This window comes from Crassostrea angulata, chromosome 4 (genome assembly GCF_025612915.1).
Source record: "Crassostrea angulata isolate pt1a10 chromosome 4, ASM2561291v2, whole genome shotgun sequence".
Classification (NCBI taxonomy): domain Eukaryota; kingdom Metazoa; phylum Mollusca; class Bivalvia; order Ostreida; family Ostreidae; genus Magallana; species Magallana angulata.
In genome coordinates this window covers 17,562,717-17,587,158 of record NC_069114.1, presented here as the reverse complement: position 1 = coordinate 17,587,158, position 24,442 = coordinate 17,562,717, and the positions used below count along the sequence as shown (strand labels likewise).

General features: G+C 34.6%; 1 protein-coding gene and 1 long non-coding RNA gene across 11 annotated transcripts in view; both read right to left on the bottom strand.

The window, feature by feature from the left end:
• Positions 1 to 4,221: 4,221 nt before the first annotated feature.
• On the bottom strand, positions 4,222 to 12,963 carry LOC128181911 (uncharacterized). Its single transcript, XR_008243378.1, has 3 exons — positions 12,830 to 12,963; positions 4,448 to 4,546; positions 4,222 to 4,292 (listed from the first exon to the last, which is right to left on the bottom strand). It is a non-coding gene; the product is annotated as an uncharacterized LOC128181911 (long non-coding RNA).
• A 181-nt stretch (positions 12,964 to 13,144) lies between these two features.
• Positions 13,145 to 24,442, bottom strand: part of LOC128181910 (nuclear hormone receptor HR96-like) — a 99,784-nt gene continuing 88,486 nt past the window's right edge. For all 10 annotated transcript variants that reach the window (XM_052850479.1, XM_052850485.1, XM_052850482.1 and 7 more), the window contains 3 exons: positions 21,735 to 21,852; positions 19,229 to 19,668; positions 13,145 to 16,378 (listed from right to left, as the gene is read on the bottom strand). In XM_052850479.1, the coding sequence (XP_052706439.1) occupies positions 15,884 to 16,378; positions 19,229 to 19,668; positions 21,735 to 21,852 (1,053 nt within the window). In that variant the 3' untranslated portion in view covers positions 13,145 to 15,883. The remainder of the gene's footprint in view (positions 16,379 to 19,228; positions 19,669 to 21,734; positions 21,853 to 24,442) is intronic.

Below are 24,442 nucleotides of genomic sequence, written 5' to 3'. Positions count from 1 at the left end.
GAAACACTAAAGAATGCGTTTCGGTTTGAGTTACTCTTCAATTGTCCATAATATTATAAAGTTAGTAAAATTAAGTGAAAATACCACATAAAGATAGAGTGTATTCATACGCAGATCCGACAAATTGATTTTTATACTGAATTGGTTCGTGATTGGGCTTTGTCAGTGGCTATATGAACGCTATCAGATTCCCGTATGGTACTATCAGAGTAGGTGCCATTTAGATTTATCTCCATTGCGCAACAACATTAGAATTCGAACTGAAATCTAATCACAATAACTTTGTGGCGTCTCATTAAGAATGGCATATTCTGGACAGGATATGTAACACAGACAAAAATTGATATTAAAATGAAAAAAGAATCATGGAAGATTCAAATACATGTACTCAACTTTGTCATAAAAATTAGTTTATCATCTGCAATTTTTTTTAAAATTGCGTTCTTTAGTGTTTCATGCGGTTATTAATCTAGCAAGCAGTACAAAAGAAACGAAACCAGCGCGTATTCAATGGTCACTACCTATTTTGCCCATATGAAACACTAAAGAATGCGTTTCGGTTTGAGTTACTCTTCAATTGTCCATAATATTATAAAGTTAGTAAAATTAAGTGAAAATACCACATAAAGATAGAGTGTATTCATACGCAGATCCGACAGATTGATTTTTATACTGAATTGGTTCGTGATTGGGCTTTGTCAGTGGCTAGATGAACGCTATCAGATTCCTTTTGAAATAAGGGGGAACGTTCAGTTGATGTAGATAAAGTTCTCAGGTATATATACACCTGCGTCTAGCTTTCAGATACGGTATACGAGTGATATACTTGATATTAATTCATAAATACGAGTCTCCGCCTATGTCACAGATCTCCACATATATAACTAGAGTCTTTTTTTATTAACATAGTCATGCTATCTTATAAATATCTCTCGTGGAATACAGTGTATGCATAACTTTTGGCAGCCTTATAAATGAGATGGGGGTTAAAGATTTCGTTATAATTGATCCGTCATGTCACTTATGTGCATTAACTACCTGAAAAAATATTTTCCAAAATTATTCTTCAACATCTGTTGTATAATGGAATTTTTTCTTTTTTTAGATTTATCTTGGATAAGAAATGGCGTGTATTATAGTGAACGCACCTACGTGTGCATGTGTGTTTCTTATTTCATTGGCCATATGCTACCTCCAACTTCCGACCCGCTAAATCATTGTCAATTTTTTTTGTACTATGAATCATGACCATCTTTAAAGATATTAAACTTTTTGTTTGAAAATGAGTGTTTGTTAATCATCGATTGGATTGGATAACACCAAGGTATTGATGAGGTCAAATAGCAGTAAACTTCCTCCTAGTTAAGGATGTACATCTACAATGTGACGTCATTCATCCTTGAGGGGGGAAACTAAAACCTGCGCGGATTAAGTGCTGCAATCCATCAAACAAAAAATTTAAACAAACTAATATATCTAAATATTCATCTAAAGAACAAACATGAACTCATCAAAGAAATTAATTCCCTGGCAAACACCCGTCTCCGCTAATTATAAGGTAAAGAATACTTTCATCGTAGGTCGAACTCGAACAAAAGACAATTAGTCTGGAACAATACGGTTGAATAACGAGTAAACTATTTCATCATACAGAGGCGTGGATATTAGTATAACAAACAATGCAATAATAGAAATGGAGCATTATACTTGTGAATAACAAAAGCGAAAAATCAACCTTGTTCATGTTTAATGTATAAAGCAACTTTTTAGCAACATAACATACAATACAATATTAACTAACCAAGGAGAACAGAAACTTCATTCGGCACACCTCGGCAGATTCGTACCTCATCTAACATAGAGCAATTTCAAAAAGGTGGAACTGCATCAGGAGTTAAAAATGTTGAAATTACGACAATCAAAAATGAATACGCATGTAGTAGCTACAAAAAATCTCAAAATAAGGAAGAATTTCATATTATATAACATACAATACAATATTAACGAACCAAGAAGAAAAGAATCTTAACAGAGCAACAAGAAGAGTAGCAAGTGCAGCAGGAGTTAAAAATGCTGCAATTACGACAATCTAAAATCAATAAATTTAATTTAAGAAGTATTTTATTCAAGTTAATAGATACATTGAAATGGATTGAACAGCAGGTATAATGCCTATTTATGTTCTCTCCTGTAAAATAAATAATAAAATAAATACGTGTGTAGCTACAGAAAATCTCAAAATATGAAAGAATTTTATAATATACTTATGAAAAATTCATTTTCAGAACACAACTGGACATACATGTAAGACGAATCTGCCTACTTCCAACCTTTATCTTTCATATTGATTTCACATATACTTAAACAAAATTAAAAAGACTGAAAATCTGAACCAAAGATAAAGTTATGTTGAACAATCAAAGGACTTCATTTTTACAGTCGGATTTGTGATGACTTCTTTTTTAGCAATAAAGAGGTTAAAGGTTAAGGTTAAAATATTCCATCGATCGTGGGAACTTTTTTGGGATTCTCTTACTAGTTTTAAAAAACTGAATTGTTTTCTCGTAGAAATATTCTTGCTAGAAATAAAAACAGCAACGTAAAGTAAAAAAAGTATAACGTATTTTCATATGTTAATGATTTTTTTTTTTTTTTGGTTGAAAATCGAGGTATATTTTGAACTAGGTCGTGATTGTGATAACACAATTTCAACATGTTTGGTCAATTCAGAAGGATGCAAACGCTTAAGAGATGAAACAAAACAGGAAACTCGTATAAAGCTCTGGGTCATGCACCGGCAAACATTGGGTAGAACAAAACCACAAAATCATGTCGGATCCTTACTAAAATGTGTAGATCATACGAGGCATACCGGAATCCAAAGAAGGAAGAAAATTGGTATAATTTCTTAATTGTTTAAATTCACTTTACTGAAAGTCAAAAGTACAAAGACAAATATCAACGCCTTGCACACTGTCTAATAATGCTGGTGATATCAAAAAGGGGGAGAAAAAGAAAATCTAGACATAAACGTATAATATTACAAATACCGCGGTCAAGCTAATGACATAAGTTGCTTTATATCATCATACATTTGCTAATATCTGAAAAGTTATAGGCACACAGGTAACTTTCTCTCATAATATTAAAGAATTCACGCGGATGTAAACCTTTCACCGAATATTGTCAGCATCACAGACAGGTTAATGCTGGTTGATAGACTATTGTTTTAAATATTGACCCAGAGAGAACGAAACTGAGCAAAACTATAAGAAGGTTGTGGTCCAATGCTCGAATGTTTGTATTTTTTTTCTTTGCTTAATGTTAGTACATGACCGAAAATACTTGTATCAAGTCATTTTGAAGTTTAAGGCTGATCGGATGGTTAATTAGTTGACAATCAAGGCCCCTTAAAGTATTGAAATAAAAGTGGAAAGATTTCAAGAAAAACCTCGACACCTTTACAAAATCGTTGCATGCTGGAGTAAGATGAAAAGGAGGAAAATTGCATTTATGCAATTTAAAAATTATTCAATTTGTCATTTAAACGCATAAGATTTATATACTCGAAGTTATATAAATTTTGCATTTGTGTTAAAATCGAAACATAGAAAATTACTGTCTTTCGTCATATACTCATGAAAAAATATTAACGAAGTACACAAAAATATGATTATGTAAATATACTTTATTTTTTAGTGTACTTAAATCTAAATAAAAACCTGTGGCTAACTTGAATGGCTGTATTTTGTCTAAGAATAGACATCCTTTATTCTTTTCTGAAATACGTATTTTGACTTTAATAAGATTCTTGCCTGGGGCTTTTCATCTCGTTGCTAAATAAATTGACTGAAGTTTTCTTTAACATCAATTAGATGACACATGGCGCTTCTCTTTTTTTTCTCCCCTTGACAACAAAATAGCTCTTCAGAACTTCGAACCCAGTCCCCACTTTGGTTTGGTGCCAGCTAATGAAGTGTGACAGTCCGGTCATGGTTCACTGCCCCCCGTCAAGCTGCTGTTGCTACAGAAGAGGGACCCTAAACGCACTTAAAATGAACAGGGTATATAAACGAGATTTGAATTATACAGACAGTATCAGCTTACTTATCAGAAGATATTATATAGCCTAAGTACTTTAGAACACCGAACTCACAATTGTGACTTATTCGCACCAGTACTCTTATATCATAGTTATAAATTATAAAAAAAAACAACAAGTCTTTGAAGTCTTCGTTTATTTTAATAATGATTGAATGTCAGATGAAACCGCAATCGTGTTCTCTCCTTTCCTTTATAAAACAAAACAAAAAATAAAAAAACTCGGTGGTCGTCTTCTTTACAATCATTCATATTCAGAATCTGTGCAGAGTTATAATTCCGATGATTTATGTTCTATCCAATATTAAGATTTCTACGGCGTAACCGGCGCTGACGTGGTTCTTACTTTGTAGCGGAGGAATATGAATGGACAGTTCCAGAAGATAATAACGGACGCCGTCATGCATGTTTCTAGGATTACAGTACACTGGTGTGAATATCATCACTGAAATATTGATATCTTTCAAAAATATATGTCGGTTAATCTTATAGCTCGACGCAGCCATCATTTCAATAATTGGTTTTATTACAGTCTCCCCCCTAGGAGAAGATTTAAAGGAGACATTATAAGCATTTATAAACACACTAAGTAAATGGGAGCCGAATTCGTAAATGGCCTCTCAAAATAGTATTAATGTACGCAAGAAAAAAACAACAAAATTCCATGGGAATAAAGGTATAAGCCACAGGTATATTTTACAGGGGTGGCGTCCATAGGTACATGGAGGATCTTCATTGTGCTGCAATTTAATGGTGGCCATAATTCACATACTGTAGAGCGAAAAGAAGATGAGAATATGGAAGTGTAAATCTTTGGACATTTTGATATAAAAGACATATACTTATGTGTTTTATTGATACAGATTTAACACAACATGTAAGGAGCTGGTCATTTTGCACCTTAAGATTTTTTAAAGAGTAATCTCCCCTTGATGAAAAAAAGAAAATTTTAATTTCGTCAAAATATCTGCGGTAAATGATTGATTTTATTTCATATTTTAATAAAAAGACAGTTTATGCAGGTATTAACCAAAAGAGGTTTACTAATCATAAGTTACTTTTTACAATATCTTAATAAAACATGCGTTGCCCATATACTTCAATGCAAAATTCAAGGTGTAATTAGTTGGACCATAATCAATATTTTGAAAATTCCTTCGGTGAAGTATTTCATTTTGATAACACCTTCAAAATGATATCATGATTAAGAATATCGGACCATTCATTTATTAGGTACAAAATGTGGTCGTTATACATCGAATACCTTAGAGAGCAAAATAGATCAAAATAACTCAAAGCGTACATGCGTACCTTGAGTCTATATTTAGTGGTTGCTATCCCCCCCCCCCCCCCTTCCGCTTTTAAAAAAAAATCACATTTTTTGAACAATTTTTTTTTTACTTTACGCGATAAACACGTGTCTGTAGTTGCGTCGAGCTGTGTATATATTTTTGTTTTCTATAAAAAGGAAGATATCGAGAGACATCATAACAATAACAAGAGGCCCATGGGCCACATCGCTCACCTGAGGAACAATAGGTATGATAAAATCAGCTCAATGGAGTCATAATACAAACTATCTGGACAATATACAATAATTCATGTAAATCCTGTATAAATAAAATCCATTTTCCCCTGGATATTCTAATGTTTATAATCATTAGTCCCTTTTCTAACAGGATGATTTTATAGTCATATCATGTGTTGAGTATTGCAGTTCTCAAAAAGATCCCTAACAATAGTTTATATATGGGATATAAACGTACAGTAAACTCTCAACCTTCTCGTGAGGCCAAAGAATTGTCCTGAGGCCAAAGTCTTAACAATTATAAAGAATCATCTGGCTGATTAGTTTCTGAGAAGATTTTTAAAGATTTACCCTATAAATTCCTTTGTTAAACTTTGACCCCCCCCCCCATTGTGGCCCCACCCTACCCCTGGGGATCATTATTTTCACAACTTTGAATCTACACTACCTGAGGATGCTTTCACACAAGTTCCAGCTTTCCTGGCTGATAAGTTTCTAAGAAGAAGATTTTTAAAGATGACTCTGTTTATTCCTATGTAAAACATCGACCTCCCATCGTGGCCCAAACCTACCCCCAGGGGTCATGCTTTTCACAAATTTGAATCTACACTAACTGAGGATGCTTCCACACAAGTTTTAGCTTTCCTGGCTAATTAGTTTCTGAGAAGAAGATTTTTAAAGATTTACTGTATATAATCATATGTTTAACTTCAATCCCCCATTGTGGCCCCAACCTACCCCCAGGGGTCATGATTTTCACAACTTTGAATCTTCACTACCTGAGGATGCATCCACACAAGTGTCAGCTTTCCTGGCTGATTAGTTTCTGAGAAGAAGATTTTTAAAGATTAACTGTGTATATTCCTATGTAAAACGTCGATCTCCCATTGTGGCCCAAACCTACCCCCGGGGGTCATGATTTTCACAAATTTGAATCTTCACTACATAAGGATGCATCCACACAAGTGTCAGCTTTCCTGGCCAATTAGTTTCTGAGAAGAAGATTTTTAAAGATTTACTTTTTATATTCATATGTTAAACTTCGACCCTCCATTGTGGCCCCACCCTATCCCCAGGGGTCATGATTTTCACATCTTTGAATCTACACTACCTGAGGATGCTTCCACACAAGTTTCAGCTTTCCTGGCCGATTAGTTTCTGAGAAGAGGATTTCTAAAGATTTACTCTATATATTAATTTGTTAAACTTCGACCCCCCATTGTGGCCCCATTCTCAGGTGAGCTAAAAAGGTTAAGTTTACAATTCAATAAGTTGGTTTCTGGAAGAACAGATTTTGAAAATTTTCGTAATAAATATTGACAATTATTTTACTTTTTAAAGCGCTAAGCATAGCTCAGCCCTTTATTGTCGTTAGACTTCAACTTCCGGTGCATCGAATAACCGCCCCCTCTAAGCAAAAGTATACATCATTTAAACTGGTTAGGGAACCAGTTTCAGAGGTTTATGCACATAACTGCACGGGCTATTGTGAATCTAATTTACGGGTTATTGTGAAATTAATGTACGGGGCTTACATACATCATTGCAGGGACTGTCATGCAGTGATGAGGAAATATAGTGCGTATACAGAAGCTGAAATGCTATATACATATATCTGTTATATACATACAGAAGCTGGGTTAGCGCTTTTCAGTACTATCAGTACTTTGATTTAATCTTTAGCTTTTAAGATCTGTGTACAAACATAGAATTGCTAGCAATTCTCTGTATCTTGCTTATAATTCGAAGCAAACACTCAAAAATGGTTAGTAAATAGAAATTGTTAACAATTAAACACAAGAAACATGCACTACATGTATAACAAATAAAGAACACAATTTATTTTTTCGAAATGAATCATATATATACATGTATATACCTACATATTTCCGTAAGCGATATCAAACTCTATTTAAACTGAATAAACTAGAAAAAATGCCGAGCATCTTAACAAAAACCTATTGCATTAATCTACCATTACGCAAAAAATAATGCCGAATTACCGATAGAATGAATTGTATTTCAGTACTCCTACATCAGATTTTGCTTAATTTGCGCAGGTAAACAGTTAACGTAACTGTTTGATTTACCGAAGTCTCTGTTTGATTTGATACGTAAAAATCACGAAATACAGACGACAGTTTCCAGGTTACAAAGCATAAATAATGAAAACGAAACGAAAATCAGAACAAGCTAACATCAACGTCATGTGTGAAAACTGTCAACGCATTGAAATATTTAGCCTCAATTTACTTCACAAAATCGGCACCAATATATTTTTCATGTTTCAAAAATTTCCCTTCATACGCGAACTGTTGCACAACAAGCAAATTCATCATAGTCAGATCGACCCTTTTTCGTATAATGTCATGGCTGCTTTAAACAAAGAACCTCGTTTTAGAAGTATGGAATACGAGTCTTGGTAAAATGGGTAAGCAAAACCGGGCCGTGGCAAAATAAAGCCGGGGCAGATCGGCAATCGTCAATTCCAAATACGCATTATTTTGCAGCAATATTTACAGCAAATACAAATATACTGGTCCATCAAATATCCTGAAATTTTAATGAGATTGGCAGATTAATAACTGCTTTTCTTTTGTTTTGCCCAGGCCAAGTCTTGTCTACCCATTTTACCGGATGCCGAATCCGAGGCTATTAAACTTTTCCTTTATTATTATTTTCGTAATAACTCAGATTTGAAACAGTATTAGACCTTAATTTTTGCAATTTATATTTTCCTTCCCATAAGGATAATTTATGCTAAACTACGTTGAATTGGAATCAGTAGTTCTTGAGAAGAAGATTTTTAAAAATGCACCCCCCTTTTTCTACAGTTTCAAGGTTTTCTCCGCTTTGAATACAGATCGGACTTTTATTTCTGCAATTTATATTCGCCCTCCCATAAGGATGCTTTGTGCCAAATTTGGTTGAAATTGGATAAGCGGTTTTAGAGAAGAAGTTCAAAATGTAAAAAGTTTACAGACGGACAGACAGACGGACAGACGGACAGACGGACGGACGGACGGACGGACGGACAGACGGACGACGGACAAAAAGTGATCAGAATAGCTCACTTGAGCTTTCAGCTCAGGTGAGCTAAAAACTAAATATCAGTAAGTTACACATTTCATGCTAGTGCATGCAGTCCAACAAAATGTACTTCAGTTTGGCATTCAAGACAATTTTTTGAAAATTAAACAGTAGAATAATTTTGCATAGCAAAACTGTCAAGTTGCTCAATACACCTTTGAAACATCAAAATTTCAAGTACGAACGCGAGTTCAAATCAAGTACACTTTCCCTAGCCTGTATACGATCTTGCAAGTCCTTACTTATCCCGTCTATATAACTCCCATGTGTACTTTTTGTTTTCAAGAGGAACACGCAAAAAGAAAAGTGTCCAAAAATGCTACTCAACTCTGATCCGAGACATTGCGCGTCTTAAAGAGAAAATGACAGGCCTAAATAATAGGGAGGTGTATCTTAATAATTTGAATTGAAAATTATCGAAGATCAAACAAGAAAGAGTTTCTAATCTACAATCATATAATGTCTTATATAGTATATGTCTTTAAATTTGATCGGCTGCACTCGAGTTCACGTTCATTATATTCGGTCTGCTAAACTAGATGACGAGTAATTTCTTTAGGAGTTTGAACACGTAAGGTTGTTAAAGATCTTTAAATATGTTTTCAATTGATCGTGGAAAAAAAAGTGAAAACACAATATTCGTTTTTAAACGGAAAATTGCTATAAACGGCCACATTATTCATGCACTTGAAATTAATATCTGCAGTCAACAGAGACGAAACGAAAAAAAATAGGGATCATAAAATGACGCAGCAATTTTGCTTACGAGAGAGAGAGAGAGAGAGAGAGAGAGAGAGAGAGAGAGAGAGAGAGAGAGGGGGGGGGGGTAGGTAAGGTTGTTTTCTTCCTGTGTCACTATCTAACAACTTTTTTGATTTATTAAAGTATCGACGTGATGATAGGTTTATAATTCATTAATTGTAAGTAGATTTATAACCTCTGTAATAGAACCAATAAAAATATCAATGAATTGCCGGTAACAAATATGGGATTTGTTTATGACTTTTGATATATACAATTTCTTTCGATTTGTATCTTTTAAGACTTTTTTTCAACTAAAAGGTATTTTTCGAATTACATACCAGTACAAAATGTACCATGGTATTTTTAACACAGAAGTTCGAAGTCGGGGAATATATTGTATTAGAACTTTGCATTATGTAAGAAAATGGACCATCATCAACTTATAAATTTTCTATTGAAAATAAAATGTACAAAGATTAAAGGTCCAAAGAATAAAATAGCCAAAGTACTTGACATGAAAGCACTGACACGCCCCCCAAACGGTCACATACAGCTTTAACTTGTCGACCTACAAATGATTAGAATTGAAAAACTTCTTCAAATACTTTCATGAAATAATTTTCTACAGAGAGTAAACTTGGTTTTTCGTGGATAGTTTCAACAATAAATTTCTTTACCCTTCCTCAAACTCGCCATTTTCATTTTAAAAATTTCGAATCTCCGAATATTCATGGAGTGCATGCTAAATGAATAAAAAAAAGTTTGTCATGGATGAACATTGCACATCATTAGTCTGGCGAAAAAGTTCGAGAAGAAATGTTTATTTTTCATTGCATGGGCATTCAAATATTGCCAAGTAACAATTCTTGTTTTGTTTACATGCAGGTGTTTCAAGTCAGAGTACGTGGCATGTGTGCTTTTTGTTCCCAGCTAGAAATATGGAAAGGTTCTCAACCTATGCAGACAATGTTTATTGTCAGGGCAGAGTATAGGACTTCTTAGTACATGAAAACTTACTACGCACAGCTCTGAATCTACTCTAGCAAGATCTAAAGGCCGCGATTTGTCACGCACTCTGATTAAATGTTATTACCTTACATATATCTATAAATTCATATATTACATTTCATATGACGGTCGCCATTTTTCCTCTACTAAAAAAAAAAAATACAGCATTCATTTTTTTGTCGTTGGAGGGGTAATTGCGTTTAATGGCCCCCGAGAGTGAAATTTCACGATTCTGGATCTCAATTCATTGTATAAAACGGTGAACAAGTAGGTTACGCATATAGAAGGGTTTTTTGACGATTGTGTGATAAGAATCAATTATGCTTTTAAATGAGCAGGATTTTAAATTTATTGTAACTTAAAAATGGGGGGAACTATTTGATCAACGCCGATAGGGAACTACGGTCTTGAATCTCCAGTGAAGAAATATTTCTTCTCATGCCCATGATCAATTATGAGTTGCACAATGACCCGACGTCAGAATTTAGCTTCAGACAGTGTCTCTAAAAAGATCGCGGGATTTGGTTCCACCGAACCAGAAAGCTCTCTTTTCAGTCTCCAGTCAAAGTATTCCACAATAGCTATTTATTGTGCAAACAGTGTTTACCGTTTGTTCAGTCCAAAGAATTTTTTTTCTCTCTCTCTCTCAACCCTTCTGTGCACACTATGACGTGTTAACCGAGTTTTCACGTAGTTGCAGATGAACAATAAAGATGTTAATTCATTAACTGAGTTTTTCATTCAAGTAAACGATGTAGATCCAAAAAAGAAGAGGAATTAAACCAAATTGATTTTTTTTTTGCCTCAGTAGTTTGTGCAAAAGAAAAAAAAACTCAGCCTGGATAAAATGTTAATGGCGAAACGCAAAACAGGAAAGAAGGTGGAGTGTTTTACAATTGAATTATGTATACTCTCTCTCGCGCGATTAAGTTTAAAAAAAAAAGGGATACATGTAATGTATATAAGCTGAACAGACAAAAAAGAGAACAATCTCTGATTACATGTGGTATATCGTTTTCTTACATAATAAGCACCTGCAGCCACGCAGGGACGCTAAAGGTCATGAGCTCAAACGAAATCCTTATCAACTTTAGGTGAATTCTAACTAGGACGCCAACTAAATTAAAAAGATACCTTATCCAAAAGGATGAAATTATTACGCAAGCATGCCAGGTGGAATGTTCAAACGTTGACCCCAAAAGTATATAAATACACTGGTACATGTATATTATCTTGAGATGTTCCAACATGTTCTCGGTTTTCAGAATGACCGTTTTTTGAACTGTTACCTACAAGATTGCAAGTACACTCGCTCTTCATGACAGAAGTACTTCAACCATTCTTGAGTTTATGGGATTTTTAAAAGTTATTTTATTACAAGGGCTGGGGTTGATTGAAAGCAAGCTACAACATATTTAATGGCCCAATGCATGTATTATGTATTTAATAAATTCCAGCAGATTCCAGAAATGGCACAGCTGCTGAAAATAGAATTTTTCCGACATACCATGGCGATAGCATTTTCCACTACCCTCATGAAATTTCATTTCCATGAAACTTTATACAGTGCAGTTGTCTATCACAGACAAAACATTATTTCAAAATACCTTGACATATTTTCTAAATTGCTGGCAAAACGCAAGATAACAAGATGCCTTATGGGTCACATGGCTCATCTCGCAATTTTTGGTTTCATTTTTTCTTTCACAAATCTCTGAATTCAGGAAGGGAGGGGTGCACAGTAAGAAAAAAATTCCAGACCTGGATTATATAACTTCATACCAATAAACCAGGATGCTTGTTAGCTCTGAATATCGGAGATAAAGATTTTAAATTTGCTGTTCATCAAAGGATGTCACTTGCCAAGTTTAGTTAAATTTGGCATACCTGTTCAAAAGAACAAGTAGAAAGTGTTGAAACTTCATAGATGGACATACCAGACAAGGTAGAACCATTTTAACAAGAACTTGGACTTAAGGTAGTTGTGTCAAACAGCAATGTGACGTAGGCCTGTCTTGCTGGCCACTCAGCCATTGCTCTTTGAAATCAACAAGATTTGTCTGGCCTTTGAGCAACGACTACAAAATCGGTGTATATTTCGCTTGAAACTGCGTCATTTTTTACTTGTTTTGACGCAAGAAATAGATAGCTACGTCCTACTGAAAGTCCAAGGTCTTGTTAAAATAGTTCTAATCCAAGACACTTGGTGATTATAGAAATGCTTATCCCAGCCAATTCGGCTCTGGTGAACTTAAAATAAAAGCTAAAAATACAAAAAAAACCCTCCAAAATAATTCAAGGAGAGGGCATTTGCTTTCTAAAATGGGTTCAGGTTAGTTACACTAGCTTTCCATTTACCTCTAATTTGTTAACCTTTCCTCCAAAACTTAACTGAACTCAACACGTACATGTTAAATGTGTTTCTTCTTCTGTATTATAGGCTAACACTATCTTCCTTTTCTATTCTAGGAAAAATGGATTGTCATCGTGTGACAAACATCGATTCGTAGTAGGGGCTTGGATTTACTTATCAAAGATAAGAGATTGCCAAAATTTCATCCGGTTCGGTCGATTCAGTTCCATCTAAGCATAGTATCTAATCCTTAACTCCTTTGCTATTCAAAAAGAATTTAAGGGGAAAGACATTGAAATACATGTAAATAAAAGCCAAACTTGTTGTAATGTTGTCACCCATACTTTTTTTTTATTCAACAATAGACAAATTGCTGTTTTGAGCAACACAATGATATCATCTCATGAATAGCTTCATTGCCAATACATAAACTAGGCCATAAATGACAACAGGAAATCTTTTAAACAATTAACAAAAATGTGTTGTACTTTCTCCATTTCATTTTTCCTGAATGACATATCAAAGAAAAAAGCAGAAAATGTCAAGTTTTGAGCTATTTTCAGTACAAGTATAGGTCATGGATAATATTATGTATTCAATTAATTTTTTTTTGGCAATTATGTTCCATTAACTAAGTATATAATTCTACTTAAAGAGAATCCATATTGACAATAACAGGTAAATGCAAAAACATCTACACGTAGACACGTATAAAATTTGGTCACTACAGAAACATTCATTAAATATTAGCACTATCATATTGTAGAAATTGTTTCAACATAACTGCAGTACTTGTCTGATATCTTTTGGTCAAAGCTTGAACAACAGAATTACATAACGGACTGTAATAATATGCATTATCATAACACTCATAGCATCACACTTCATTTATCTCTCGTGCTCACGCCTAGTGCACACAAATTCTTGGATCCACCGGATACATTTTGACATGAGATCACAGTGGAAGGATCAAAAGAAAAAATTGTTAAAAAATGCCCAGAACACAACGTCACAACAATGAACATGGACGATATGTGCATGCATCAGGTGCTTGATGGGAATGCGGAGCATCATGTGATGACAGAGACTTGGATAATTAATTTGCCAACAAATATTTCAGTAAACCAAGATTAGGTGGATATGAAAATTAATCTCCAATTTACTTTTAATCAGTAGTTTATCAATAATTGCTTATCATCAAATCTACAGAGTTTGAACTATTATTTTCCTCTGACAAAAAGTGAGAAAAACTAAATAGATTGAAAAATATGGAGATTTGTAAAGTTTGAAGAGTTAAAAAAAAATTTAATACCACTCTGATCTGCATGCTCATTAAGTAGCTATGAAATGGACATTGACTTTTAGATCTCTTTACATAAACAAAACATATACATGTATACGGTTAAAATCTTCTAAAATCTGAACAATATTCAAAACAATGTTATATAAGACCACCCGATGTAAGCAATAGGGGCATTATGACAAACATGATAATTTGGGGGGAAAGGGGGGGGGGGGGTAGGAGGGTAGGGAAGGGGGGGGGATTTTCTGTTTATATAACCAGTCATAAACAGAACAAGTTGACAGAAACAGGTTTAAAACACAAATACAATGCCATCACTCATTTGCTGACTCTCACTTGAAACATGTTTAAACAGTCAAGTAAAACACACACTAAATGCATTCGGGTACCAATATCAAGCATGCCATATAACTTTTACCACTGGTACTTAACATCATAAGGCGCTAGGAATTGGGCCCCCACAACCTTGATTTTTGCACCTTTGGCCAGGCTGGGTATTAAAAAAAGGTGGATCGATATTCACTTACATTCAAGCAGGGACGAGAAATCAATAGACGTCTTCTAGGTTATAATAAAACACAGCAGAGACTTGTATTTAAGCCGTCCTGTTATTATGAATGATATCTGATGCGTCATCTTGAAAAATTCCTCTTCTTCCAAGGTTGTGGGTCCCTGTCATTTTAGAAGGATTTCTCCATCACAGTGCAACTGATGGTGCATTAACTTGTGACCACACTCACATCGTGAAATGGTACATCATAACAATTGCTCATCGATTAATTAATAATGCACTCACGTGTATGTACAATGTAGATATGCAGTATAAATTCCTAAGAATTCAAGATATGTTAATATTCTGTCTCAAAATGAAAAGAAAAGAAGATGAAGAGAATTTGACTCGTGGACACACTTACAAAGCAATAAAGAGAATATTTCCCCTCTAAATTTTAATAAAAAGCATCTTACAATTGTAGCACTTGTTTCTCAAAAAAAAAAAAAAAATAACAAAAAGCTTGCACACATGAGAGAATACAAAAGCGATACGCTGCAGTGACTGGGAATTGTTGCAGTGGTTGATGGGTAATAGTGAGTATGGTCTAGAGGTAGGAGCTGCCGAGCCAGAAGATTTTTTCCCTGAACGATTTGTCCTCCCTGAGGCCCAACAGTCAGAGACATTCCACCGCGTGCCAATGTCTATCTACACACACGAATTAGGCAGTTACTACTCCAGCACATAAAAGCTTTGACATGCTTCAATACTGACTACCATCTACTATTTGCAACTTGCAAAGGCCGACATACATATATAAAAATCTAAGGAGTTTTCTCCTCCAATTCCTTGAAGGAGAGGTTTTTCAAACTAAAACCCATTTCATCACAGAAATACTTGATTTCATCACAAAATACATTACTATAGATTCCAGTAAACATTTATACAAATATCACACATGCTCACAAAACTTTTTTTAACTTTCCCTTCATTCATTCCACAACAATAACATTAAGTCCGGATAACCTTAACAAGACTAATCCTGTAGGATTGATCCTGCCATCTCTACACTGATCCTGCCATTCCTACACTAATCCCAATTCCAAGACAATAATAGCTTAGCTGCCGGAGCCTGGTGCTTCAGAACATGAAGACAACATACAGAGCATGATGATGCCATATTGTACAGGGTCGTTGATGCCAAAAAAAACAAACCAAGTTACTATTCTGCTAAATCCCATTTTTTTCATTGCGTGTCATTTGATGTCACTTTTGTAAACTGAAAATTTCCACGAGCAAGGGCTCGAGTCGTGTAATATCGAGATGGGAGGCAAGCTGAGCACTTGATTCACCTAGGCTCCTAACATCCAGCAGCTTCATGAGAAGTTTAGGATACAGTTGTCTTGCTTCATTCACAGGGTAAATAGATTCCAGGTAGGCCTGGAGCCAGGTGGAGAACTTCTCCTGCCCCTTGGCCACTAACTCCTTGTTTTTGAGACTTGGTCTGTCCGATGAAAATAACTCGATCACGAACAACAGGGTCAATATGGTTTTGTTGGCTTTCGTGAGCTGATTCAGGCTCATCACGAATTTCACATGGTCTGAATACATACTGGTGTCCATAGATTTTATCATTTCGGGGCTTAGTTTTGTTTCACAGATACTGTTTGTTTGCGCTGATCCGCCTCGGACTTTCCAGGCCATGGCCTGAGCGTCAAAACCCATCACTGAACGCAGAACCATGATTTCCATAATGCCACCCTGCAAAGCAAAAAAAAATCACATTCATACAAATGTGTTGGTCTTCAAGAAACATTTGTTAATTCAACAGATTAAGAACATGTCATTTCACAATCCCTTATATTTAAAAAAAAAAAAAAGTTACAAGTGACATTGCATTGCAGGATATTTTTGCATATTAGGGTAATAAATTGCTGTTTCATGTTGATGAAGTGTGCTTTCCTTCGTTCTGTTTCCTTGATAACTTCATATAATTGCAGTACATTAAATTGGTTTTAGGATTCTGCAAAACAATCAGCACTAGCCTTTGGTGATTACATTGTTCTAGATAAGGATGGGAACAAGAAACAAGTATTTGGCATAACAATAATTTTTTGATGATAGCCGATCGATGGCCCCGTAGACGCGATACTGTAGAAGATATTTAAGTAGGCTATCCACTACATGACTTGCAGGATGATTATGTAAAACCATTCACTTGGGGTGCTTTAAATATAAAACACAGCTATTCATTGACTGTTTTATCTAATATCAATAACATGAAACCAAATAATTAATACACATTAAATTTTTAATGCCCCAAATTATGATAAAGACCAGAAAAATATTACAGTTGTTATAAAGATGATACTGTCCTTAATTCCGAAGCATCAAAAGTTTGGGAATTTTTTTTTTTCACCTAATAATACACCTTGGAGGCAAAGTATATATTTCATGAAAAAGGATTGCACTCAAGCGAATAAATTTGATTGGCTAAATAAAGGCCATGAGTTGCCAAACTAAAAGAATGCACACAATACATCAAAGATAAGCAGGAGAAAAAGAGCGCCCCCAGCTTAACCCCAGCAAAGTTCTCCATGTGTTGCGGTATAGTACCTTCTAGTGCATTGCTTGTAATTTCGGGAATGCTTGGGTGATTGTGACATACATTGCCAGTTATTAATTAAATAGGCAAAACCAACTAGACAGACTTTGCTCAAGCATCGAGTTCTTCTGAGTCCCGCCGGTACCAGACAGACTCATTAGCCATATTAAGTGCAAAATATGCTTTCCCACGAGAAAAAAAAAAATGCCTATTTCGGGGTGGGACAGAGGGAGAAAAAAAATTAGGCTACATCTAATGGGAAATATTCTTCTTTTACATCAATTCTGAGAACAGAAGACTTGTTTTTGTAATATTTACTGGTGCATATATAATTAAGCAGAAATTGACTTAGTAGGTCATGATACCATTATATAATATCAGTCATAATGAGGAATCGGGACAAGGTCACCAAATAGAACTCAACTGATGTCATTGACTGATATACTTAATGCAATGCATGGTAATTAAACGGACTTATATAGGAAGAGGGCACTTGACTTTCACATTCCAAGTACCGGTATATAAGGGTTATAGCTAGAATGCAAGTTATGTAGGAGAGAGAAATTAAGCCTTCAAGATCAAAATATACAATGTATACTTCCTAAATCTTATGTTCTTATCTTCAGCAGGAGTGAATTCAGTTCTTTCCATTTTGTTCCCATACAAATTAGTTCTTGATAGATAGAGGACGAAAATAATCATCATCATCTTAGACAAGGCTCATTAAAGATTCACATTCAAGCTAGATTTCTCTTTCCCACCACACACGTTTTTTCATCAATAATTCACACTTCTGCCACCAATCTGTTCTTTCATCTAAGTTCCCCAAGCACAGCTATTATTTATTATTGCAGATTAGGTTCAATTTAAACAGAATTTTAAAATATCTCATAGCTTAACTGGTTGGTTTTTTTTTCCTTGCTTTTTTTTTCTTGCCGAAAATAGAGTTTTTAAATGGTGAACAAACGACTGTAATTTACAACCAATTATACCAAAATGGTTTTTAAGAACGCATAAAAAAGTAACGAAGTTCATGTGGTTCAAGATTTGACGAGATTTTGTAGATGACCTAAATAACATCCCTGTGATCCATGGAGTTTGGTAGGGTTGTCTAGACAGGTAAAATCTTCTGCCATTTGTTTGTGAAATTCATTTTCCATAAATCGAATAAATTATTCAACTAATGCATTTTTTTTTAAAAAACTGCATGTCAAATGAAGGGTTTGAAAGACAATGAAAGCTCTAAATTTACTGCGCATTACAATTATTCATATAATTTGATGTACATCCCAGTCATATATATATATTTTCCTCACATTTATGCTATTCTCATGCTAATTAATGACCTCTAAAGAAGCTTTAATTTTTAAATTTTCAAATCAGTTTACTGCATTGACAAAAAATATTCCTTCTCAAGATTTTTTTTTAGGAGTACAGAGATAGCAGGAAGGGAGGAAGTTACATAATGTTTCTGGCAGCTTAACTAGCAGAGATGTTCTAAGACCTAGTCGAGAAAAGATAAAATATCTGAAATTCAAGTTCCTCGCTTATCTTGTAAGAGGGAAAGTGTATTCTTTAAATTAAGTCGGATATCAATCAAATCTTAGCAGAGACAAAGTAAAAGTGCAGGAACAAAACTTACAAATATAAACACTACTTAAACACTGCTTGATTGACTCTTTTCCCCTGACTTCTTGAAACTGTCATTTCAACAAGATCAAAGAAACTAACGAAAAAAAGTTTTCAAGGTCTATTGAAAGATATGTGCTATTCTTAAAATTAAAGCATTCATCAGGAAATTGAACTGTTTTCATGAACATTTCTTTAATTGTTGACTTGAATTTACATAACAATGTATATTATTGTTCAATTGTGAACCACAGCTTGGTTTGATTGTCAAAATGAATAGAGAATATAGGTTAATTAATTGCTATTTATACATAGGTATGTACTTTTGAGTGAAACAAAAAAGAAATGAAACAAGGTTAAAAGAAGGTAAAACATACTTTTAGCAAATGAATTTGGTCCTCTTGTTGGAGCTGTTTGAATTCTGGTACGTGTTTGGCAAACTTGATCAGCCTCCGAATAAATATGTCCGTTAAATTGAACAGGTCGTTGGCCGAGCGGGGACTTTCGGTCAGCTTCTTATACTGCGTCTCGTTGTACGGCTGGTCGAACACCGCCGCGTACTGCTCCTCCAGATTCTGAATCTCAATCCGGTACTCCTCGGGCAGTGTCCTCGGATAATCATCATCGTCCATCTCCGACTTGAAGGGGGAGTTATCGGTGGGGGGTGACTGGTTGTAGGAGGAAGATTCGTCGGAGTGGTAGTTACTTGTGGACACTTCTGGACAAGCGGTCATGCCCTCTGGTTCCTCGATTCTCCGGAGCTTGGCTCGGTCCTGTTTGGTAAGCTTCTGTCGCCTCTTCGCCAGCTGCTCATCACCTTTGGAGATTGATAAAATATTGTCATTAAACAGTGAAGGCCAGAGCTTGTCCTTGTAAATTAAATCCAAGACTCATATACAATTATTCACATTAACAGCACGAAAAAACTTGGCTTCTTTAGGGAATCATAGAATCTATAGACACTTTCTAACTTTAAAATATCTGATAAATTTCTTAATAAAAATGTTTTATTTTCAAGAATCTTTTGAGTTGGTTTGTTGTGTTTTGGTATCACTGGCAAAGAAAAGGGCTACATAATACAATGTCAAAAATTAACAATGAAGACTGCATGGTTCCTAAATTGTCTGTGCAAAACCCTGTATCACACCTAGATTCGAATTGTTTGTACTGAGCTTTTGTGCCCAACAATACAAAGAACATCATCTAAAAATAATATACCTGTAATTATATACCTACTTGTTCTGAATATGACAAAAATGCAACAAGTAAATCTTAAACCGTGTTTGTTTGGGATTTTTTACAAACCACAAAAGAGTTTAACAAAACTGGAGGATTTACATACATTTGCGGATTTGGAAAACTGCCAATTTAGAAAAAAAAAATCGAACTCATTTTTCATAACTAATCAGTCTAAACCCAGATATAGGAAACCAAATAACGGCCCAATTGCATGCACCTCCAGCATTCATGTGGACAGCCATGCCTATGATGAAATACGGCATTACAAACGCGGCGGTTTATTAACCACAGATCTGGTGATGTTCCTGTAACATGATACTACCGTTTTCTTCCCCACCCAAGTCTTCCGCGCATTATTTATTTATTCCGGAATTATTCTATGATAGTTAAGATCTGTCAACAGAAATCCGAGATCTGTGTTTTTGTTGTTTTTTTTTAAATTAAAAAAAACTATTGCTTTTTATTGTAATCCCCCAAAATTTGATGAGCTTAGCTGCATGCCGCCATATTGTTTACCTTGAAAGTTGTGAGAAAATTTTTTTCTACCCAAGCATATTTAATACGATTCCAGCTGACATGATAGATTATAAAACAACACAGCTACAACATCATCTACTATTTGAAGGATTGTCTAGTTATTCAGAACATGGCTAATAAGTCAGTAAATAAAGGTACCCAGTATAACAGATATAGACTGATTTAGTTGTTACTAGCTCTAACTATATACACAAAATTATGTTCCTTTATTGATCAAGTTGGATGACCCCTGTTTTTTCAGATAATCCCTTCATGTATGTGATCAGTACTGAGATCAATTTCTGAAAGTCTTGCCTGCATGGGCTTTCGAAAGCAACCAATTATAATGTGTTCATCAAAGCAATTTGTCGTTGATGTCCTACATAATCACCCCAGAAAAGGAAACAGCTAGATGAGCATTTGTAACCCTGTGTTCCTGATTGACCAATACATACTTGTATAATGATCCATATTCATACATAGAAACATAATAAACTGTTTTGAGTTTCCCTAATCATTTATGTCCATACAATTTGAAAATTCTGGTAACATTTAAACTTTTAAAACATTATTTTTTTATTATTTACATGAAACAAGCCCTTGACGATCTTGCAAATTGCATTTGATGCAATTGTATATAGGAATAACTCCTGAATCTTTTCTCCGATAAATCCTTTGGTCTGGACAGAGGTTGCAATTAGCAATCATCATAATTTAAAAGACAATTATGCTTTTAAAATATAAGAGAAAGATGTCCAAAATACCTTCATCCTTAAAATTATTGATAATTTTCCCCGTTTTAATGAATCAAGTAGGATATATAATTAACACAATAAGGTTGAACTATCAAACACAAATTGTGACATTTTGAATTACACATGTAATTTCATCCCAGCTCGCTTTTCGAAATGACGTATTGTAATATTTAGTATTGATGTACATGTTTCTTGTCTTCTGCGATTTTGAATCTACATGTATTTGTGTGAAAAATAGTCCACATGTATTTGTATGTGATTGTACAACCCTTCATACCACTAACCCTGAATATCTACAACACCTACGCTGCTTCCGACATTATCATACGCATTATCTACAGCGATTATCATCAAATATGGACGTGGTACTCACTTAATATCCATTCCTTCTTCATGCCGATGTCAAAGCACTTCTTTAAGCGACAACCGGAGCAGAATTTGCGTGTGTGGGTGTCCAGCTTACAGTTTCCATCAAAACTGCATGCAAAAACCTGAAAATCAATTAAAAAGACAATGAGGTCTTAATGTCTTGAGCCTTTCCTTTGAAACCAAATTTGGCACATTTTCATCATGAACTGATCTGCTTGGTTATGCAACTGTCTGCATAACAACTTAAATATTACATGATTTTATCACCATTTTTCTGATGTACATCTTGATTAAAAATCACAATCATGATTTTTCATTTCGCACCTATTGCATGAACATTATCTACTTCAAAGGAATTTTTGCATTGAGAATGAAGGGACTGCATGCATTTTTACTGTGTAATGGAGTGCACACATGAAATCTTGGCTGGTTTTTTTTTTTGTGTGTGTTTTTTTTTTTAATTTTTACCCTACTTCTAACTGTAAGTCAACATAAAACTTGTGATGTTTATATATTCATCAACAGCGCGTTTGCATCAAAAGGAAATATAAATCAAGGAGGCAAATTCTGAAATATTGAATCACCTCCATTTTTCACAATCTTGTGTTTTGACAGTTATTTGCATGTTTTCCCCAGAATTATGGCCTCTATGTATGTCCATGAAGGCTGGTACACACAGACAAGGAAGAGATTAAAGAACTCTCATCTTGTGGTTTACATTTCTTTATCACAATAGCAACATGGCCAATCATCTAGATCAACAGCTCTTGAACATATTTTCACAAAGAAAACAGTTTTATGATTGCATTGGGAACAACATACCCCCCCCCCCCCCCCCTAGACTGAATTTCATTGAGCCTTATGCAAATTTAGAATGACAATGGCAATTTGAAGAAGTCATTTCTCTATTGAATCACTATGAAAAGCTAATGCTAAAATGCCTGTTGAATTCAATTTCTCTTGGAATTGTTTGAGCAGGAAGGAACTTTGACCCTTCGTAGGTAAAAAAGTTGATAAGGCATGTCCTGTGTAATCAATATCCAGGTTACAAAATCTTTGATGTATGAAATACATGTATGTACAGTATTTTAATTACATCGATGTGGCAGTTTATTCAATTTCACTTTTTTTTTTGGTGGAATGCAGCTTCCAAGAAATCAGATACATCAAATAATGTTATTTGCATTTATGTTTATAATATCAACAGAAATTAGAATCCATACTAACTTGTAAAAAAAAAAACAATTTGCTTATCATAATATGTTTTACTCTAAGTACTGTTTTTAAGTGAATTATACAGAAAAAGTGTCCATTGATTGTATCAAAAAAAAAAAAAATTGCTCCTCCTGGTATTGTGCCTCTGTGTGTATCAAGGACACAACTAAATTTTTTCCACTTCGATCCATCTATCTTACAACCAAGTATATTGTAGCACATTCTGACGTCATTCTGACACTGTGAAGTGAGAGGGACACAGCTATACACCTATAATGTCGCAGCATTCTATGGACACAACACATGGAGGAGATAGTACCTGTTTAACACCAGTGATTGGGAAGGACCTGCGCCATGCGCCATAGTCGCATTTAAGAGAAAAATGGCGCATTAAATCAATTACTCTACGCGCCGAAGTGCGCATTCAAATTTCTCATCGGTTATAAAAGTTTTAGCGATGTCCGCTGGAAATTTACTCTGTACGACTTAGCTAATCGTCTTTTAATACATTTGTTTTAAAACATCAAATTTCATTGGTCGTGTTTGGTAAAACAGAAATAAACAACCAATAAAAATGTTTCCACTCTTTTATGCGTGGTAGATTATTCCAGAATTTCCTCCGAAAGAGGAGTTGAAGTCGCCCAGTATTCTGAGTTCTCAGTTATGTAAACTAACCCCAAATGCAGTAAAATAATGATTATCTAATTGAAAAGACGTTTTCACAGCCTCAATTAATCCCTGTTGTGATTAGTAAAACTCACAACTGTCTTACCATGCTTATCGTTACTGTAGGGGTTATAAATACGGGTGATGCAACCACACTGCATTGAAAATTACAACCGATGTTTATTTATTTAAGTGTCGATACTACAATTAGTTGTAAATTGTAATTATTTAATAACTCGCAAAATTAATGTTTAAATAATAAGAAAAACCGTTCCCTACAGTTATCTTCAAAGTTTGAAAGATTCTCTACATAACGGTAATAATTGGGTCAAAGGGTTTGACTAATACCTCCAAAAAACACAGAAGTACAGAGACTGATTTTATTTATCATTAAGCAAACACCATAACAAGAATTGCATCAGTGAAATGTATAAACACATCAAATAAATGAAATTTAACCAGTTGGTTAAGTTTTTAAATTTTATAAAAGTTGTTTTGCTCTAGGTTGGTCCATGATAATTTCAATTTTACAAAATGGCCCCAATGAATAAATAGATGGCCCTTTCATTATGAAAATGGCCCATTAAAATTAATAACTGTGGGGCCATAGTCCCATTGACATTTTTGGCCTTCCCAATCACTGTAACACCATTAACAATGACCTCTTTATTACTATGAACAGACCATTGCATTTAATGCATAACAACTTCATAAGCATTCCTATGCTAGCAGCCTCTCTCTCTCTCTCTCTCTCTCTCTCTCTCTCTCTCTCATAATATTGACCTTGACACACGTAATAATATTACTGGGAAATAAGAAGCTCGTGTATAT